Source organism: Tachypleus tridentatus, unplaced genomic scaffold, assembly GCF_004210375.1.
Source record: "Tachypleus tridentatus isolate NWPU-2018 unplaced genomic scaffold, ASM421037v1 Hic_cluster_2, whole genome shotgun sequence".
Taxonomy (NCBI): Eukaryota; Metazoa; Arthropoda; class Merostomata; order Xiphosura; family Limulidae; genus Tachypleus; species Tachypleus tridentatus.
Window position 1 is genome coordinate 57213297 of NW_027467782.1, and position 19288 is coordinate 57232584.

Here is a 19288-nt window from a genome sequence, read left to right on the forward strand (position 1 = left end):
TATATAACCATATACACAAATCGTTGAATAACCCTCAACCGTAGGGTAAACTCAACATCATATGTGTATGTTTTCATATTGAGTTACATGAAATTTCAAGTATAGAATGAAAACCAAGGTGTATTTTGTAATATGCTCAGTAAGTTAGGATATATTCAGTGTATAGAATGTCACGTTTTTTGTGTATCTGTATTTCTTGTTTTGTTTTCTTGTTGTTGTTGTCTTGATCAAATAACTTATTTTGTAATTTGAAGACGGATTTATATAAAATCTCTGTTTCTGTTTGGTAGCTGACGGTGTGAGGAGCGCCTCGCCGCGGTTCGCTGAGCCTATTCGGAACGTGACGAGGGCCGAAGGTCGTTCCTTGACGTTGGCTTGCGTGGTGGAAAACCTGGAACCATACAAGGTTTGCAAGATCTAATTAACTGATTGCGCAAATTTAGACAAGTATGAGAGTAACATAAGTTCACATGTCTCGCATTCTGGTTTAAGTTTGGAGTGAAAGAAACCAATCCTTGGAACGTTTGTTGTCTCTAACGGGAAAGTTAATATTCGCTTTAGAAATTCAGTAAGTGTTATCAAACCTACCATAAAACGGCGTAGTAACTGGTATTGTACAAAAACGGACATCCAACTGAGTTAGATAAATCTGAGAAACGAGACAAATGTCAACTTTTTTAACAGATACTGGAAAATTGGATGAGATGTATCCAAAATGTTCATCGTTTTCCTTATAGTTCGTAACTCAGTAATCGGAGATATTTAGGTGATAAATTAATTTGGTCTCTAATTAGGGTTAACAAATATTAGGGTTAACAGACCAGCCGTCAGTTTACTCGTTTCCGTTGTCGTTAGCTCCATTAGCGGTAATACAGGTAGGAAAGATTTTATTTCTTTAATTATGTAAATGAAGCTTAATGTTGGACTTCTTTTATGTTCATTACCTTGTATGAGTGAAATTCGCTCAAAATAATTAAAAATAATGAAAGAGTTATTCACTCGATAACGAAGACCTTACGTAAGTTTACACAAGTGTATTATATGAATGATATAAATTTCCACGTGCATACATTTTTTAACTGGGTAAAAACAAGAAACAACTACTTTAAAGGATTTGTTTTGTTGCTAATTCGATTGTTTTGAGCGCAACGCCACTAAAAGTTGGTTGGTGTGGGGTTAATTCATCACTCATAACATAAAGGTCATATTAACGTGAAGCTAATGTTTTTTAGTTCTTGATATAGCGAAGGGGAGGAAACAGTTACCGAAAATGAAACGGAAGTTTTATTATCATATATCATTGAGTTAGTAAACAAATTTCTCTCGTCTAAGTCGTTACTTGTGTACCATCATATAATCTAAGCGCTTAACGTTCAGTGTCTAAATCTAATTTACTTTTTTTTTTTTACTGTTGTTGCTGTTTTCACCACTAGGTGTCGTGGATCCATATAAACCGACACATGCTCCTGACTCTTCATGATGCTGTGATCACAAGAAACCCACGTTTCCGAATAACTCATAACGGTCACAGCACGTGGGTACTTCATATTGATAATGTCCAGAAAGACGACCAGGGCGAATATATGTGTCAAATAAACACCAACCCAATGATTAGCCAGAGCGGCTATGTGACTGTTGTAGGTAAGTGTAAATGAACAGTGCCCATAAAGATGACTAGGGCCAATATACCGGTCACATGAACACTAATTGGTCAGAGCAGTTAGGTGTTACAGTAAACAATAAGTTGACATGAATAAAATCACGAACCCAATTCTGATGTCAAACTACTTCAATAAAACTTATAAAGGTTATAATCAATCGGCTGAGTCCAGCTCAAACCCAGTGGCGGATTTAAAGTTGTGTGGACCTAGGGGCTAATAATTTTTGTGGGTCCTACATCCCATGCAATTTTACATGTAATAAAATTTTCAATGGGTCCCCATTAAGACCATGGGCCCTCGGACTGAGCTCTCTCTAGCTCCTACCTAAATGCACCACTGTTCACACTAAAGATACCGTTCATTTCATCGAAGGCTCGGCATGGCCAGGTAGATAGGGCATTCGGCTTGTAATCTGAGGGTCGCGGGTTCGAATCCCATCACATCAAACATGCTCGTCCTTTTAGCCGTGGGGACGTTTGTGTGTTGGATAATCCTACTATTCATTGGTAAAAGAGTAGCCTAAGAGCTTGCGGTGGGTGGTGATGACTAGCTGCCTTTCCTCTACTCTTAGACTGCTAAATTAGGGACGGCTAGCGGAGATAGCTCTCCTATAGCTTTGTACGAAATTCGAAAACCAAACCAAGCAACCGATGGTGTAAATAGCATCGTTACAGTGTCTGACTTATCCTATCTAGCCAAGATGGTAAGACCTGGTAATGGATATAAAGCATCTTCGACAGTGGTTTAAGCAGATATATTATAGTTATCACTCTTTAAATGTTTATTTACTTTCACTTATAATAACTATACTACATAAAGTCCAGGAAGATGACCAGACACATGATACGTTAAATATGCACCATAGCCAATATTGTATAGGGCTGATATTATATGTGACCTTCCAGTAACAATGAGAAGTCTCACCACCCTGTGGCTAAGGTTCGCGAGGCAGTAAGGATGATTTATGAAGTCTGTCAAATCTCGAGGTCTTACTTAAGTGGTGCACGAGCTTTTCTCGAAACCAAGTTTTTCATATCTTTGAAAATTCAAACAAAAACTCTTCTAGACTGAAATACTTTGTTTTCTACAGGAGTTTCTAAGTGATCATGGTTTGTAAACTGGTTCTTAAAAAAAACGATCGTTTTGTGTAATACTTCCTTAAAAAATGAACAGGGTTTACTGTTTTTATAGGAGACACTAAGGGACCAAAGACTTAACTGGATCGTTCAGTTCAGTATAAAGCCCCTAAAAATGAACAGGGTTTACTGTTTCTATAGGAGGCACTAAGGGACCAAAGACTTAACAGGACCGATTAGTTCAGTATAAAGCCCCTAAAAATGAACAGGGTTTACTGTTTCTATAGGAGGCACTAAGGGATCAAAGACTTAACAGGACCGATTAGTTCAGTATAAAGCCCCTGAAAATGAACAGGGTTTACTGTTTTTATAGGAGGCACTAAGGGACCAAAGACTTAACTGGATCGTTTAGTTCAGTATAAAGCCCCTAAAAATGAACATGGTTTGGCCCGGCATGGCCAAGCGTGTTAAGGCGTTTGACTCGTAATCCGAGGATCGCGGGTTCGAATTCCGGTCGGACCAAACATGCTTGCCATTTCAACCTTGGGGGCGTTATAATATGGCGGTCAATTCCACTATTCGTTGATAAAAGAGTAACCCAAGAGCTGGCGGTAGGTGGCGATGACTAGCTGCCTTCCCTCTGATCTTACACTGCTAAATTAGGGACGGCTAGCGTAGATAGCCATCAAGTAGCTTTTCGCGAAATTCAAAACAAACAAACAGGGTTTACTCTTTCTATATGATGCACCAAAGGATCAAAGACTGTAACTGAACTTTGGACAATGATTCTGTAACTCCCTTACAACAACAAGTGTTACTGTCACGGATACTACACTTGAATGTAACCCTCAGAAACAATATTGTAACTCACTATTTAATTTTCTCAAATCAACAGGTTAGAATTAATACAAAACAGAAACATACATAAACTCAAGATAATACTGTAAATGTGTCATTCTACTGGAAAATTATATACGATTATAAACGAGCTTTTATTATTAGTATATAGTAGTTGTTTTGTACTTTACGTTTCATTAGATTCTATAAGCATATTGCACGTACTTTCTAGAAATCTAGCTGATTGTAATCTATAAAGCAGTGTTAGAAGAGCCACGTTATAGCTCTCGCCTTAAATGCTAACCAATTTGCATTTAAATTATTTTAAGATAAAATTTTCCCTCGGGTGAAATTGATTTAAATGCATTGACGTTCCTAATTAATTTAAATCGAACTCAAACTTTAAAGGTTTATTGAATATTATTATTAACATTTCTACGAGAAATTTACCAAAATACTATTGGTTATGCGACTGTGTGTAGAAGTGGAATATAAGACACTGAGAGTTAGGGTTAATTGTTGTGTGCTCAGATACATTTATTAACTTAGAAACGAGCATACTAAAGGTTTAACTTTTGCAGCCTAATATTGACACCCATCTTGATTGTGTTAAGTTTTGTAATATTTTGAGAATAATTGTTAAAAGTGTAAACTTACTGCTTTCTCTCAAAGGTTGTATTAGTTGGTAAATCGTCAGTTAGGGTTAGCATCAACTCCGTGAAAGTTCACGTCTGTCTTAAATACGCCTCCCATAATTAATAGTGGCCTAGTGGGCGTCGAGTCCAGCTGATAACCCAGAGATCCATGGTTCGCAACAAGATCGCGATCCGTACTTTGGGACCGTGAATGAGTGGTACAGATGGCAGTAAAGTTACTCTGATAAGAGTTAGCGGTGGGTGGTATCAAGTGGATAATGTGATTTATAAGTTCTCAGCTGAAAATGAAAGAGGGTCAACCGAGATAACCCAGTTTTGTTGTCGTTTGTTGTTTTAAATCAGTTTAATATTTGTGGGTGCTTTAATTCCAAGTAGTGTGATAGTTTACCAAACTAGTTTCTGCTGACCTTAATATTGAAAGAAAACGTGACTTAAAACTGTCTTTAGATAAGTACATAGTTTTACAATACGAATCTCAAGTTAATAGGTATTTTAAAGACAGATTTGTGAAACGACCACGCATATATCTTATGAAATTCTTAAATTTTATCGTAAGTACTGGATTAGGATATCGGCTCCACAAAGATAGCACAGACTCCAACAAAACAGGGGCGTCAAGAGGCGGCTATGGCTGCAGAGGTGTTATACAGTATATACAGCGACATTTAAGATAATACTATACCACTTTATTTCAGATCTACACTATAGAATAAACATCTGGCGTCACTCAATGAGAAAATGTGGAGGTTGGACGGAGGTAAAGCAGAATAATTAAGCCTTTATCGCCAGTGTATCACAGTCACTTGCCATCATGGCCACACTTAGTTCCTACTTCAGAGATCGCGAGAGAGAGCTGCCTGTTCTTTTGTTGTATTTTGTAACAACAACATTCTGTACAAAGTTGGTGAAAAATTTAAGCTTTCCATAAACAGCGCAAGATGAAGATGGATCCAACAAGCATTACAAGAATGGAGATGGATTCAACAAACAGTCCAAAAATGGACTAAGATAAATCTAACAAACAGTACAAGAATGGAGATAGATCCAACGATCAGCACAAGAATGTGATTAGATCCAATAAGCAGAATAAGAATGGAGATGAATCCATCAAGCAATACAAGAATAGAGATGGATTGTACAAGAATCACGTGGATGGAACCAGATCCATAAAGCAAACTCTCTTTTGGATTGCTAAAAGCAGTAAACCTCAAATTGACAGTACATGATATGTAAAACTGGCTCACTGGCAATACTGCGTCAGTGTTGGTCTCAAGATGGAATTTAGTAAGATGATGTAAGAGGCTAACAAGCTCCATGGATGTATGTGTCAGACCACAAAGGGGTAAAACTAAGTGAAGAAGCTAACAAACTCCATGGATGTATGTGTCACACCACAGAGGAGTAAAGCTAAGTAAAGATGCTAACAAGCTCCATGGATGTATGTGGTGTCAGACCACAAAGGGGTAAAGCTAAGTAAAGATGCTAACAAGCTCCATGGATGTATGTGGTGTCAGACCACAAAGGGGTAAAGCTAAGTAAAGATGCTAACAAGCTCCATGGATGTATGTGTCAGACCACAAAGGGGTAAAGCTAAGTAAAGATGCTAACAAGCTCCATGGATGTATGTGGTGTCAGACCACAAAGGGGTAAAGCTAAGTAAAGATGCTAACAAGCTCCATGGATGTATGTGGTGTCAGACCACAAAGGGGTAAAGCTAAGTAAAGATGCTAACAAGCTCCATGGATGTATGTGTCAGACCACAAAGGGGTAGACTCCAATAGATGACCCTTTACGTGTCCTCTACCCTAGTAAGATGAAAGCAACAACCATGGTGTGTCTTCACCAACATTCAGAGGAAATAACATGCTAAAAAATATATACCGAATGGTCTAGCTAGGATGTGGAATTGACAGAACAGTCTACAGTCAAAAGGCTACTTGTCTAGGAACTGTCTTCCCCCTGGTGAGAAGCAGCTAATCTCTACACGAGGGGTCGGGTGTAGAGGTTGTCATTTAGTACAATAAGTCATTCACCGATTTAGGAAATATTTTACAACAGATCTTAAGACAAACATAAGTTCAGGATTATTTTGACATGGATGGTTGTATACATTGCAATGTATGTGTAAAAAATCTCTCTAAATTAGAAATATTATAATCGATTTGTCAGGTAAAATAATTGAGTAAAGTAATAATAATTTCAAGAAGGTTTAGTTGTTTTTTTTTTAATTACACGCACAACTACACGCTAGCCATCCCAAGTTCAGCAGTATAACACTAGAGAGAAGGTACTTGACATCACCACTCACCGCCAAGTAGGTGGCTACTCTTTTACCAACGAATAGTGGGATTGGTCGTCACATAATAACATTGCCACAGCTGAAAGGACGAGCGTGTTGAGTGCGATGAGAATTCGAACCCGCAACCCTCAGATTGAGAGTCGAACCCCTCATCACCTACCCATGCTATTAAATAAATAACACATTTAAATGGTAATAATAATTTGATTGAAGTAATTAATTATTAATAATAAAATAGCACCAAACATGCTCGCCCTCCCAGCCGTGGGGGCGTTATAATGTGACGGTCAATCCCACTATTCGTTGGTAAAAGAGTAGCCTAAGAGTTGGCGGTGGGTGGTGATTACTAGCTGCCTTCCCTCTAGTCTTACACTGCTAAATTAGGGACGGCTAGCACATATAGCCCTCGTGTAACTTTGCGCGAAATTCAAAAACAATGTTAATTTAATTAACATAATTAAGTAATTCATAGTAAAATTAACATAATTAATTAGTAGATTAGAATAATAACTTAATTAACATAATTAATTATTATTAATAAAATAATATTTGATTAACATAATTGATTAGTTGATTAAATTAATAACTTAATTAACATAATTAATTATTAATAATAAAATAATAATTTAATTAACATCCTTAACTGATATAAAAATAAATTATTAATTTTATCGAATGTGTGTGTTTTTCTGCTATGTTTACCGAATACAATCGAACCCTCTTTTAGCGTCGTAAAAATCCACAGACTTGTCGCTGTTTTAGCGGACGAATATTTATTTTATCAAGCTTCGGATTTTTATTTAACCGTTTTTTACGTATAAAAAAATAAAAACAAATCCAAGGGTAAATCTATTTATTAAAAATCTGAGGTATATATGTATAGATATTTACAAAACTTCATCAGAATGTTTCGATGAAGATCCCTTATCATGTTGTTTTTAGTGCCACCCAAAATTGACGAAGACATTACCAGTTCTGACAGGGAAGTGAAGGAAGGAAGTCACGTGACTCTACAGTGCCGAGCCTCGGGGATACCTGCCCCAAACATAACATGGAGACGAGAGGATAACCAGGAGATTATTATAGGAAAGAAAAAAGGTGGGATTTTCAACTTTTCATTTACGAAATTTCAATAAATTTTGGTGGCGAAAATAATTTAATTGTAGAAAGTAAAATGACGTGATTTTCGTAACAGTAAGAGATAATAACAGATGACTTACCCTCATATCTTCCTATATACAAAATCTTAGTCGAGGATATAAAACAAAACAAACACTTTGTGTTCTACCTTCATATATCCTTCCTAACTAACCCTAAACTGCTTTGACCTCACTTAATCTTTATAAAAGTGAGGCTATTACGTAAATTACACTTCCCTTTCTTCACATTAGGCTGTGTTTCTTTTTTAGTGTTTCTACTATAAGCGCTTTTTTTCAAGTCAACAATAGAAGCGACAAGAAAGTGATGGGTCTGCCATCAGTAAGAGATCTCGTCCGACAGTTAATGCTCTATAATTGCTGTCTTCGGATGACTCCATAATAGATTCAATTGGTCGAAGACGTAGCAGCTATTATAAGCTGGAAAAAAAAACAAAACGGAAACACGGGTAAATGTGTCGGTGTTACGTAATTACAAGATCATGTGATTGGCCTTGATCTGTCCATTTGAATGTCTTATTATCGTAGCTGACCACATCAGCAACACGAACTTTCTTCACGTCACACAAAGAGAACCCAATGAAAAGTTAGTTTTGTTTTGGAGGCTCTTACTGGACCCCGCGTCAGAATGCTGACCCAGAACAACTTTGAACAAATGCTTTTGTTTTGTGGATGTGCCCTCCTAAATGTGGACTTGGGGTCGAGGTTTATTAGTGTACAACGGAAATGGTCAATTGCTTCACCACCTATTCCTGTTATTAAGCGAACTTTCGACATGAAATTTTTTTTGGTTTAACGTAAGGGCCAATACATGTTACTTAATACTTGCTAATCATCATCAAATTAATAAACGTGTATTTCTTAACAACAACATTCTGTATAAGTGTTATAATAACATATATTGTAATAAGTATATACTTATTACCCTAGACACATAATTGTTTCGTTATAAATTACATTATGTTTTCACCCGAGTTTTATCTCAATAACTAGTGGATTGGATACTTTCGGAAATCTGAAGGCTTACAACTCCTAAAAGTGGGTTTTAGTACCAGTGGTGGGCACAGCACAGATAGCTCATTCTATAGCTTTGCGTTTAACAACAAACAAACAGCCAAAACTGATTCCTGCAATAAGCTGTTTGTTTGTTTTCAATTTCGCGCAAATTTATACGAGGACTATGTGCGCTAGCCCTCCCTAAATTTGGAAGTGTAAGACTAGACGAAAAGCAGCTAGTCACCACTACCAACTCTTGGGCTGTTCTTCTCTTTTACTAACGAATAATGGGATTACCATCACATAATAACTGCTCCCACGGCTTAAGGAACAAGCATGTTTAGTGTAACAGGGATTCGAACTTGCAATCCTCAAATTCCGAGTCGAGCGCTCTAACCATCTGACTATGCCGGAATAATCGGTCTGGAACTTTCACTTTAAATGTTTATAACTGTTTTATTGATCATCCATGGATTTTTCAGATGTAGGTTCAAATTTTGCTTGAAATAATCTAACTCATCACTGTGTTTGTAAGTCATTTAACAAACTTAGTTGATGCTACTTAGAAATTTATTATTTTTTACCAGAAAAATCTACCTCGCGAGTAGAATATTTACTTAAGACATTACACGTTCATTTAATTAACTTACAATTTTGTTTAACACTTTACACGTTTATTAAATCTCCAATTTATTTAACATTTACACGTTTATTTTATTTTTTAACTACATATTTTAAATACGTTTCGACAACAGAGTACGTATTATCCAAAAGTAAACATGGTAAGTCGCCTACAAATGACACTACATAGGATATGTGAATAACCAGTACATTGGATTCTATGTTGTTCGAAACTCACCATGTTTATCGAGATAAGTTCACCTTTTGTGATAGGTTTTTCTCATGTTATTATAGCAAATAACGTTCAAATCTTACACCACCCAAGAGAAAAATAGTTGTTGTTGTATATGATACCTGAATAGATAGTAAGCCTAAATATCAACCAGTGAAGAAAGGTTTATTACATACAAATACATTCATTGGTTCTCTCGTCAGGAGACTGTTACTTATTTGTTATTTTTAGGTAAAAGTTAAGCTCATGGAACATCTGTTTATATGTTATACATATAATATTTAAAGCTTTTTTGGATATTCATTTTTCTGTTTGTTTTTTGTTGTTTTTTTTAATTTCGCGCAAAGCTACTCGAGGGCTATCTGCGCTAGCCGTACCTCATTTAGCAGTGTAAGACTAGAGGGAAGGCAGCTAGTCATCACCACCCACCACCAACTCTTGGGCTACTCTTTTACCAACGAATAGTGGGATTAACCGTCACATTATAACGCCCCCACGGCTGGAAGGGCGAGCATGTTTGGTACGACGAGGATTCGAACCCGCGACCTTCGGATTAGGAGTCGAACGCCTTAACACACTTGGCCATGCCGGGCCATTCATTTTTTAAAATAATTCTACTGAATATGTAAAACGAAAAAATAAAGTTTAACAAACACCATTCCTTTAGCGTAATACGTTCTGGTTAATGGTACCAAGTAGACGTTCCTGGAGTGTTAACGTGCTATGTAATTTATTAAAATAGATGGTATTTATGTATTTTTCACAGAACAATGCTAAAATATTTATGTATTAGTCTGAGAAACATGGCGTTTTTTATTCTTTATTAAACCAGTATGCAAGCTGCGTTTAGTAAGAGTATATCTTCTTCATTTATGTTGAGTTTCGGTATTCTCTTATACAGGATATGATATCCATAAATTCATTTTTATTTAAAATGTACTTAAGACTGTAATCGTTCTGTTGAATAATTATTTCGATCTAGCTAAAAGGTCGTACTTGTCGTGTCTTTCAGTTACCAAGGTCGTGGGAGACATTTTGGACATTTATCACGTCAAAAGAACACACATGGGAGCATATCTTTGTATAGCCTCAAACCAGGTACAACCATCTGTCAGCAAAAGGATCTTACTTAATGTGAAATGTGAGTTACCATTTACAAGTCTGCTTTGTAATCGAAATATTAGATCCTTAAATTACAGTCTAATTCAGAATATGGTTTGTAACTCTTATATTTTTAGACTTAGTTAAGAGTGCTGAGATTTAAAAAGGCTTAGTGAACTGGTATTGTAAGTAATCATGGCTATCAAGTGCTAAGTTTTAAAAAAGGCTTAGTGAACTGGTGTTGTAAGTAATCACAGCGAACAAGTGCTAAGGTTTAAAAAGGCTTCGCGAACTGGTATCGTAAGTAATCACAGAGAAAAAGTGCTAAGGTTTAAAAAGGCTTAGCGAACTGGTATTGTAAGTAATCACAGCGAACAAGCGCTAAGGCTTAAAAAGGCTAAGCGAACTGGTATCGTAAGTAATAACAGAGAACAAGTGCTAAGGTTTAAAAAGGCTTAGCGAACTGGTATTGTAAGTAATCACAGCGAACAAGCGCTAAGGTTTAAAAAGGCTAAGCGAACTGGTATTGTAAGTAATAACAGAGAACAAGTGCTAAGGTTTAAAAAGGCTAAGCGAACTGGTATTGTAAGTAATCATGGCGATCAAGTGCTAAGTTTTAACAAGCTTAGCGAACTGGTATTGTAATTAATCACAGCGAACAAGTGCTAAGGTTTAAAAAGGCTTAGCGAACTGGTGTTGTGAGTAATCACAGAGAATCATTGCTAAGAAAATCATGACTATTCATCCATGACGAGTGTTATTTATTTATTTTGTTTTTGTAATATTTTATTGATATTTTATTTTATAATTTCTCTCGTACAAATGTATAAATATAATTTTACGGAAACAGCGAAAGTAAAGAAGCAGCCACGTCACTGAAGTTCCGAAACTATCTTTGGTCAAGAGCTTATCTAAATCTTAGGTTTGGTTGGTTTGTTTTGAATTTCGCGCAAAGCTACACGAGGATATCTGCGCTAGACGTCCCCAATTTTGCAGTGTAAGACAGCTATTCATCACCACCCTCCGCCAACTCTTGAGCTGCTCTTTTATCAACGAATAGTGAGAGTCACCATCACGTTATAACGCCCTCAGAGCTGAAAGGCCGAGCATGTTTGGTGCGAGTCATGTCCCTTAACCACCTGGCCATGCCGGGCCTGCTAAAACATAGATATTTAATATTCATTACATCTAGAATATCACATCGTTATCAGTGTTAACTCGAAATCGCGCTTTCTAAGATTTTTTATATTGTTTACTTTTGTAAATTTATCAAAAGAATGAAACCTTTACTGTATGTAATGAAAGTAGATTTCTCACGCTCTGTTGAAAATGGTGGTGGCGCTGGTTGTTCTGCTCTTACACTTCGTAAGAGAAACAACTTAACCTGAAAAGAATATTTATGCTTATTATAAAACCTATCTATGCAGAGAGTTTTTATTTGTTGTCATTTGTATAATGCTGTTATATTATGGCGATTTAATCCAAGATTAGTGAATGTCTATTGTTGTAATTCGGTAAAATGTAATCCACAGTCGTTATTCATGAGAAGATCTCGCTTTTCTTTCTTCAGATGGATTCACTCTTTGTTTCTTACAGTGCTCAAAATTCGTAGTTGAGAAAAAGCGGTGAATACATTGAATTATAAGGCGTAGTAGGTAATGTCTTCTAAGGATTATCCGAGCTTTAATTCTTGTGTCAGGCCCGGCATGGCCAAGTGGGTTGAGGCGTTCGATTCATAATCTGAGGGACGCGGGTTCGAATCCCTGTCGCACCAAATATGCTCGCCCTTTCAACTGTGGGGGCGTTATAATGTGATAATCCCATTATTCGTTGGTAAAAGAGCAGCCCAAGGGTTGGCGGTGGGTGGTGATGACTAGTTGCCTTCCCTAAAGTCTTACACTGCTAAATTAGGGACGGCTAGCGCAGATAGCCCACGTGTAGCTTTGCGCGAAATTCAAAAACAAGCAAACAATTCTCGTGTCTTGAAGCCCTCTAGTGGACACTTTGGTTATACATGCTCCATTTTTATAAATGAAAAAGCACGTGATCTTTCCTAGACTGATTACAACACTAGTTCAGATTATAAAACAGTCACACTTACGAATACAAATGTTTATACAAAATATAATAATTTCCAAACATATTTGTTTACCTTTAGTACGAGTAAATTATTTATGCGATAACGCTAGGCGTCTCGTGCGCACGTGGGCGTGCTCAAGTTTCAAATCATCACAGGAAGGTGAATCTCTCCATCCTCCTCGATCAGAGCAAACTACCTGTATAAATCAAAGTTAAAACTAGTCTAGTAAACAGTGTAACTAGTTTAATAGATCAAACTTACTGATAGTATATTTATTATCATCTGGGCTCTCTCACTATTCAGTATTTTTAGCCATAATCCCAATAGTTCATTACAAGGTCCAGTCAGTTTAAGAAATTTTGGAATTACTTCTAATTCCATGTAAAAGCAACCGGTGTCAGTTTCATTAACAGTTTTTTACTTCTGTTTTTTACTGGTCGTTTGGAATTGTCACTGTTATGTTTGTTGTCATCTGGATACACGGATAAAGTAATTACGTTTCGTTCACGTCATTGCTAGCCTACACTGCTGTATATTACAATATTAAAACTGATTAATTTGTGTACAAACTTTAGTCGCGAACAACTTGCCGTACTAATTACGTTTCAGGCTCTAAGTTCAAGCAACTGTTCGGACATAAATGTTCTTTCGAACGTGTATTCTGCCAAACAAAATGGCTTGCTTTTTTTATAGCTGTATTTTGTCACATAAAAACTTATGTATTAGTAAAGGTGCTATCAAAAGTGTATTCTGTCAGTTTCAGGATAGAAAACACTAACGGCTATAGTTACTCCTATATATTGACGTTACACGAGTTAAACATGTTAGTTGAAACAGTAACCGGTTGTAGTTACTGTTACGAATATATATATTGACATTGCACGATTTCCACACGTTTGTCAAAACTGTAACTGTCTGTCGTTACCTCGAAGTATATATGTAATGGCGTTACAAGATACAAACACGTACGTTAAAACAGTAACTGGCAGTCGTTAACCCTAAGTATATATGTAATTGCGTTACAACATGCAAACATGTTCGTTAAAACATTAACTGGCAGTCGTGACTCCTATGTATACACGTTGTTATGTTATAATATATCAACATTTTTGGCACAATTTAAATATGAATAAAATGTTCTAACTCAGGATATTTGTTTTCGTACTCTTATTTAAAAACACCAATCAAAACGGTTATATTTAAATGCCCTAAAATGAATTGTTTTAAATATTTTGTATATGACAAATCATATCGTAAACTGCTGTGCGAGTTAACTGAGTGATAATTTGTACGTTATTGGATTACCAAAATAGAACATCAGTCGTTGTAGATAGATAAAATAACGCTTGTCATTGAATATATTTTGTCATGTACACTTATTTTCTAACGCCACATACTTTTCTCTAAACGCATTATTCGCTCCGATTACTGTTGTTTGTAATTTTAAAATTCACCCCTAACCCCTACAATAATTTCCTCAACAACTTACGCTATTCATTCGTAAGTCCTTCTTTGCAGATTGTTCAAACTAATCGATTTTAGTTCTCTAAAATCGGGTTCAAACGGATCACTTACTGATCCTATGAGACTGAAATGTCTCGAATGATTCGCCATGAAACATATCTCGGTGCATATGTATCTCTCAGTGGACAGATCAGACAGGGAAAGCAGGAATGTGGCTACAAACTGGTAGATTAATGTGAGTGGGCGTTACGCGGTGGACAAAATATTTTTATTAGTTTGCCAAGCAGTATGCAATGAGCCTTTTCTTACGGCACTACAAACGGTCATCATCATTTCTTATATACGTTAGAAAAGTCTTTATACCAAACTGATTTAACGGTCCACAGATCATGTGTTTTTTTAATAAACCACAAATCAAACTGGTTTAATAAACAATAAATAAGGCAGATTCCTTTTTTCTATATATTAATCACAAAGCTACGCAATGAGCAATCTGTGCTCTGCCTATTACGGGTATCGAAATCCAGTTTGTGACGGTTAGAGTCCAAAGACATACCGCTGTGCCACTAGGAGGCGCTGATTCTTGACCTTCATTATCAAACAAAGTAATAGCGTTCATGACCAAGGCTTTACGAGTTAAAACCATGAAATGTAACGTATGTGATTTTTAATTACAGAAACAGTATTAAACATAACTTAGTACTGAAGCCATCAATTCACCATATCCACTTCATTATAATGACTGTTCCATTAAACTGAAGCTTACCAATTGAATCTTTAGATCATACAAGTGTAAAACAATTTTTAAATATAAAAATTATAAAGTAACAATGAGAGCACTAAGAAGTAAGGAAACAAGGCAGCAATGGACGGGATAACATAACAACACTTGGCTGTTTTTATCACGGTATGGTCATCGTTCCTACCATTTGTACTGTTTTACATTATATCTTAACTCAGTTGTAGACATGAATTAAATTTTATCAGAAGCTTATTGTTTCTGAATACTCAACAAACTTTAATATTTCAAACATCAGCTGTTTCTATACTATTCTTTTATCCCACCACTTACCAATCATATATAGTCATGTGAAAAAGTTAGGACACCCTATGAAAGCCTTATATTTTTGTAATATTTTTGGATATATAGATATTTAATATCAATTTTAACAATACTGAGAGATAATAGGAATATAACTAAACAATTAAAACTGAAGAAAAGACTCTTCTGTAAATGTAATTCTACAAAAATGCATATTCAAACTGAGGAAAAGTTAGGACACCCTACCCCGTAATAGGTAGTGTTACCCCTTTTGGCTGAAATAACTGCAATGAGACGCTTCTTGTAGCCATCTACCAGTCTCTGACATCGGTCTGAAGAAAGTTTGCCCCACTCCTCAATGCAGAATTCTTTCAGCTGTGAGATGTTTAAAGGGTTTCTTTTATGTACAGCCCGTTTCAAGTCATCCCACAGCATCTCAATGGGATTAATATCTGGGCTTTGACTCGGCCATTCCAGGACTCTCCATTTCTTAGTTTTCAGCCAGTCCTTGGTGGATTTACTGGTATGTTTTTGGTCATTGTCGTATTGCAGTGTCCAGTTCCGCTTCAACTTTAATTTTTCTACAGATGGACTCACATGCTCCTCAAGCATCCTCTGATACACATTAGAATGCATGGTAGATTCAATTATTGTGAGCTGTCCAGGTCCTGCTGCAGCAAAGCAGCCCCAAACCATAACACTTCCACCTACATGCTTCACAGTTGGTATGAGGTTCTTTTCCTGGAATGCTGTATTTTGTTTACGCCAAACACGCCCTCTGTTCTGGTGTTCAAATAATTCAATTTTGGACTCATCTGGCCAAAGAACATTATTCCAAAAGTCCTGGTCTTTGTCTACATTCTCTCTGACAAACTTAAGTCTGGTCTTGATGTTTCTCTTAGAGAACAAAGGTTTCCTCCTTGCACACCTCCCATGCAAGATAAACTTGTGCAGTCTCTTTCTGATTGTAGAGGCATGAACTTTCACATCAACAGTAGCCAAAGCCTGCTGTAGGTCCCGTGATGACATGTTAGGGTGTTTGGAGACCTCTTTTAGCATCTTGCGGTCTGCTCTCGGGGTGAACTTGCTTGGACGACCAGACCTGGGCATGTTGGCAGTTGTTTTGAAAGCCCTCCACTTGTTGACTATTTTCCGGGCAGTGGAATGGTTGATTTCAATATCTTTTGGGATCTTTTTAAAACCCTTACCAGACTCGTAAGCTGCTACAATTGTCTTTCTGAAGGCCTCAGACAGCTCTTTTGCTCTCACCATGGTGCTCACTCTCACTTCAACAGTCAGGAGCACACCAAACTAAATGTCTGAGGTTTAAATAGGGCAAGCCTCATTCAGAATGCTGAGTACCGATCTTCTAATCATGTGCACCTGGTGTGATATACCTGTGTTTGAGTTGAGCTATTTTAAGTGGGAATAAGTGTGGGGGTGTCCTAACGTTTTCCTCAGATGCAATATGCATTTTTGAAAAATTAAATTTACAGAAGATCTTGAAAAGTCTTTTCTTCTGTTTTAATTGTTTAGTTATATTCCTATTATCTCTCAGTATTGTTAAAATTGATATTAAATATCTGTATATCCAAAAATGTTACAAATATATACAGACTTTCATAGGGTGTCCTAACTTTTTCACATGACTGTAGTTATAATGTGTCAATAGTATTGACTATTGTAGCTTACTTTCTCACCTTCGATTACAAGAACCTCCATTAAGATCTCGTGAATTTTGTTGGGGACACGTGCTTGATGATATATTTATCTGCATAAAGTTTAAATCAGAGACATTTAGCTGTATATACCTTTTACTTAGTTTGCAAAAACACAAAATAGGAAGTATCAAAACGATGGTCACACCCATTGTGAGGTCTAATCGTGTTAAAAACCACCAAGCGTTGTAATGCCACCCGTCCATTCCTACCTTGTTTCCTTACTTTTTTAATTCATAGCTTTATTTTGGTACAAACTCTTAAGAGCGATCATTCTCCTAACTTTTATACAGCTATCTCTCAACATTTTTTTGGCATTTTGATTATATATTTACTGCAGCTTTTCTTACATATATCCAGAGAGGCAACCTTTTGTTTGATTGAATATATAGCTAATGGATGTTTTTCATTTTCGATATTACTGTATCTAACATTACGTCTATTCTCACAGTAGTGATCTCTTTGTGGGGACAAATACTTTTCAAAGTTATCAAAATAAGACATTCTCATTTTGTTTCGTTTCCTTGTAATGCATATTTTCAAACTTCTACTGTTTTAAGTACAACCTTAGATGTCAATGGATCACATTTAGTTTGAAAACAGTACATAAGTAAATGATACAAGAAAACCGTGTCAGAGTCGAGCAGTTGTAGTGTTCGTTCTCACGTATCAGACTCACCAACTGTTATGACAGAATTGTTTAGTCTAACACAGAACTCTTGAGTCAGATGTATACATGAGGGCTAACTGTGCTAGCCGTCCCTAATTTAGCAGTGTAAGATTAAAGGAAAGGCAGTTAGTCATCATCATTCACTGCCAACTTTTGGGCTACTCTTTTACCAAGGAACAGTGGGATTGACTGTCACGCCCCCACGGCTGAAAGGGCGAGCATGTCTGGTGTGACGGGTATTCTAACCCACGACCCTCAGATTACGATTCAAGCGCCTTGACCACCTGACTATGCCAGACCCAGATGTATAGAATTGAAAAGGTTGCTTTCAAATGTTAGACCATAGTTAGACCATAGACCTTGGTGATCTATCTAGTCCGCCTTTTATATGTAAGAAATACAGCTGCAGGTTGATAAAGTAGCACGTGTTCATAAGCAATCGTGTACACACATAATGTGTGTGATAGGGGTGGTAAAAGAGAGTGGGTTGTTACTTGGAAACTCAGAGAGCATGCTCGTAATCACAGAATATGGCTACTAGTATAATGTTAGCTTGTTAATAATGGTGTAAAATGGTTATTTTTATTGCTTGTTGTTACTAAGGTTATGAGTAAAATTAAGAAAAACACTTTTAGCCTAGGTAGGGTAATTCAGTCACGCACATTTAGATTTATATAAGGTGAAGGAGCTATGCCTTTCCAATAACGTCACTCAATAAGTCAATCAGATTGACAAAATTGTGAAATGTTTGTTTCTACTCTACTCAAGTGCTTAGGTGTTTTGTTACTCTGGAGTTGGTGTGTTTACTACTCAACAGTGTGATTAAAGTGCATTTAAAATTTTCTTTATATGCTGTTTGCAATTAGCTTGAGATATTAATAATGCACATATAACCCATTCCTGCTGTAAGTACTACTGCACTTCTGTTACCACTGAAATCGTGGACAAAGATCGGACTTTTGGACCTTGACTGCAACAGTTATGGTTTCTCTAAAACAAAAAAATCTGGTATTTCGATTGTAGCGAACTCTTACGTCAATAATTCGAATTTTCCTTATTTTTTGTTTTATGGTAATCGTTTTCTCAACGATTGATTCCTTGAAAGTTCAATTATCAGCTTGTAGGTAACTTCGTAATTATCTTTGTTCGAAAAAGAAATGAAAACTTAATGTTCCATTTGACTTATTTGTAATATTCACTTTTCCTGATCTTTTATTCCTGCTGTAAAACACGTTGTACGTAAAATATTAATTTAAAACCTTATTCATCATGGTTCAATGGTCATCGCACGTGATCGCACGTGATTTGCTGATTTCTACAAAACAAAAGAAAGACTTTTTTTTTTATGACAAACATTGTTTTAACTTTTCACATTCGAAGTTCCTCCAATGATCTGGACGAGCGAAGAAATGGTGGGAACGAGCGTAGAGTCATCTGTTACACTGGAATGCCACCTGGAGTGCTATCCTCCATCTGTGTCTTACTGGATGAAGAACGAAGACACCTTGGTAATAGCGGACTCGAAACGAGACGTCATGACTGTAGAGGTTGGACTCTATAAAGTTGCAATGAGGCTAAGGATACGTAACGTAAGCCAGGACGACTTTGGATCTTACAGCTGCCATGCCAAGAACTCCCTGGGAGAGGTGGAAGCCTCCATCAAACTTTACGGTGAGTT

General features: G+C 36.6%; 1 protein-coding gene across 1 annotated transcript in view; it reads left to right on the plus strand.

Annotated features, from left to right (window-relative positions):
* The first annotated feature begins 294 nt into the window (after positions 1-294).
* Positions 295-19288, plus strand: part of LOC143242503 (lachesin-like) — a 57987-nt gene continuing 38993 nt past the window's right edge. Inside the window, exons 1-5 of the mRNA XM_076485935.1 lie at positions 295-406; positions 1434-1641; positions 7472-7627; positions 10548-10676; positions 18991-19281. Of these exons, the coding sequence (XP_076342050.1) occupies positions 1461-1641; positions 7472-7627; positions 10548-10676; positions 18991-19281 (757 nt within the window). The 5' untranslated portion in view covers positions 295-406; positions 1434-1460. The remainder of the gene's footprint in view (positions 407-1433; positions 1642-7471; positions 7628-10547; positions 10677-18990; positions 19282-19288) is intronic.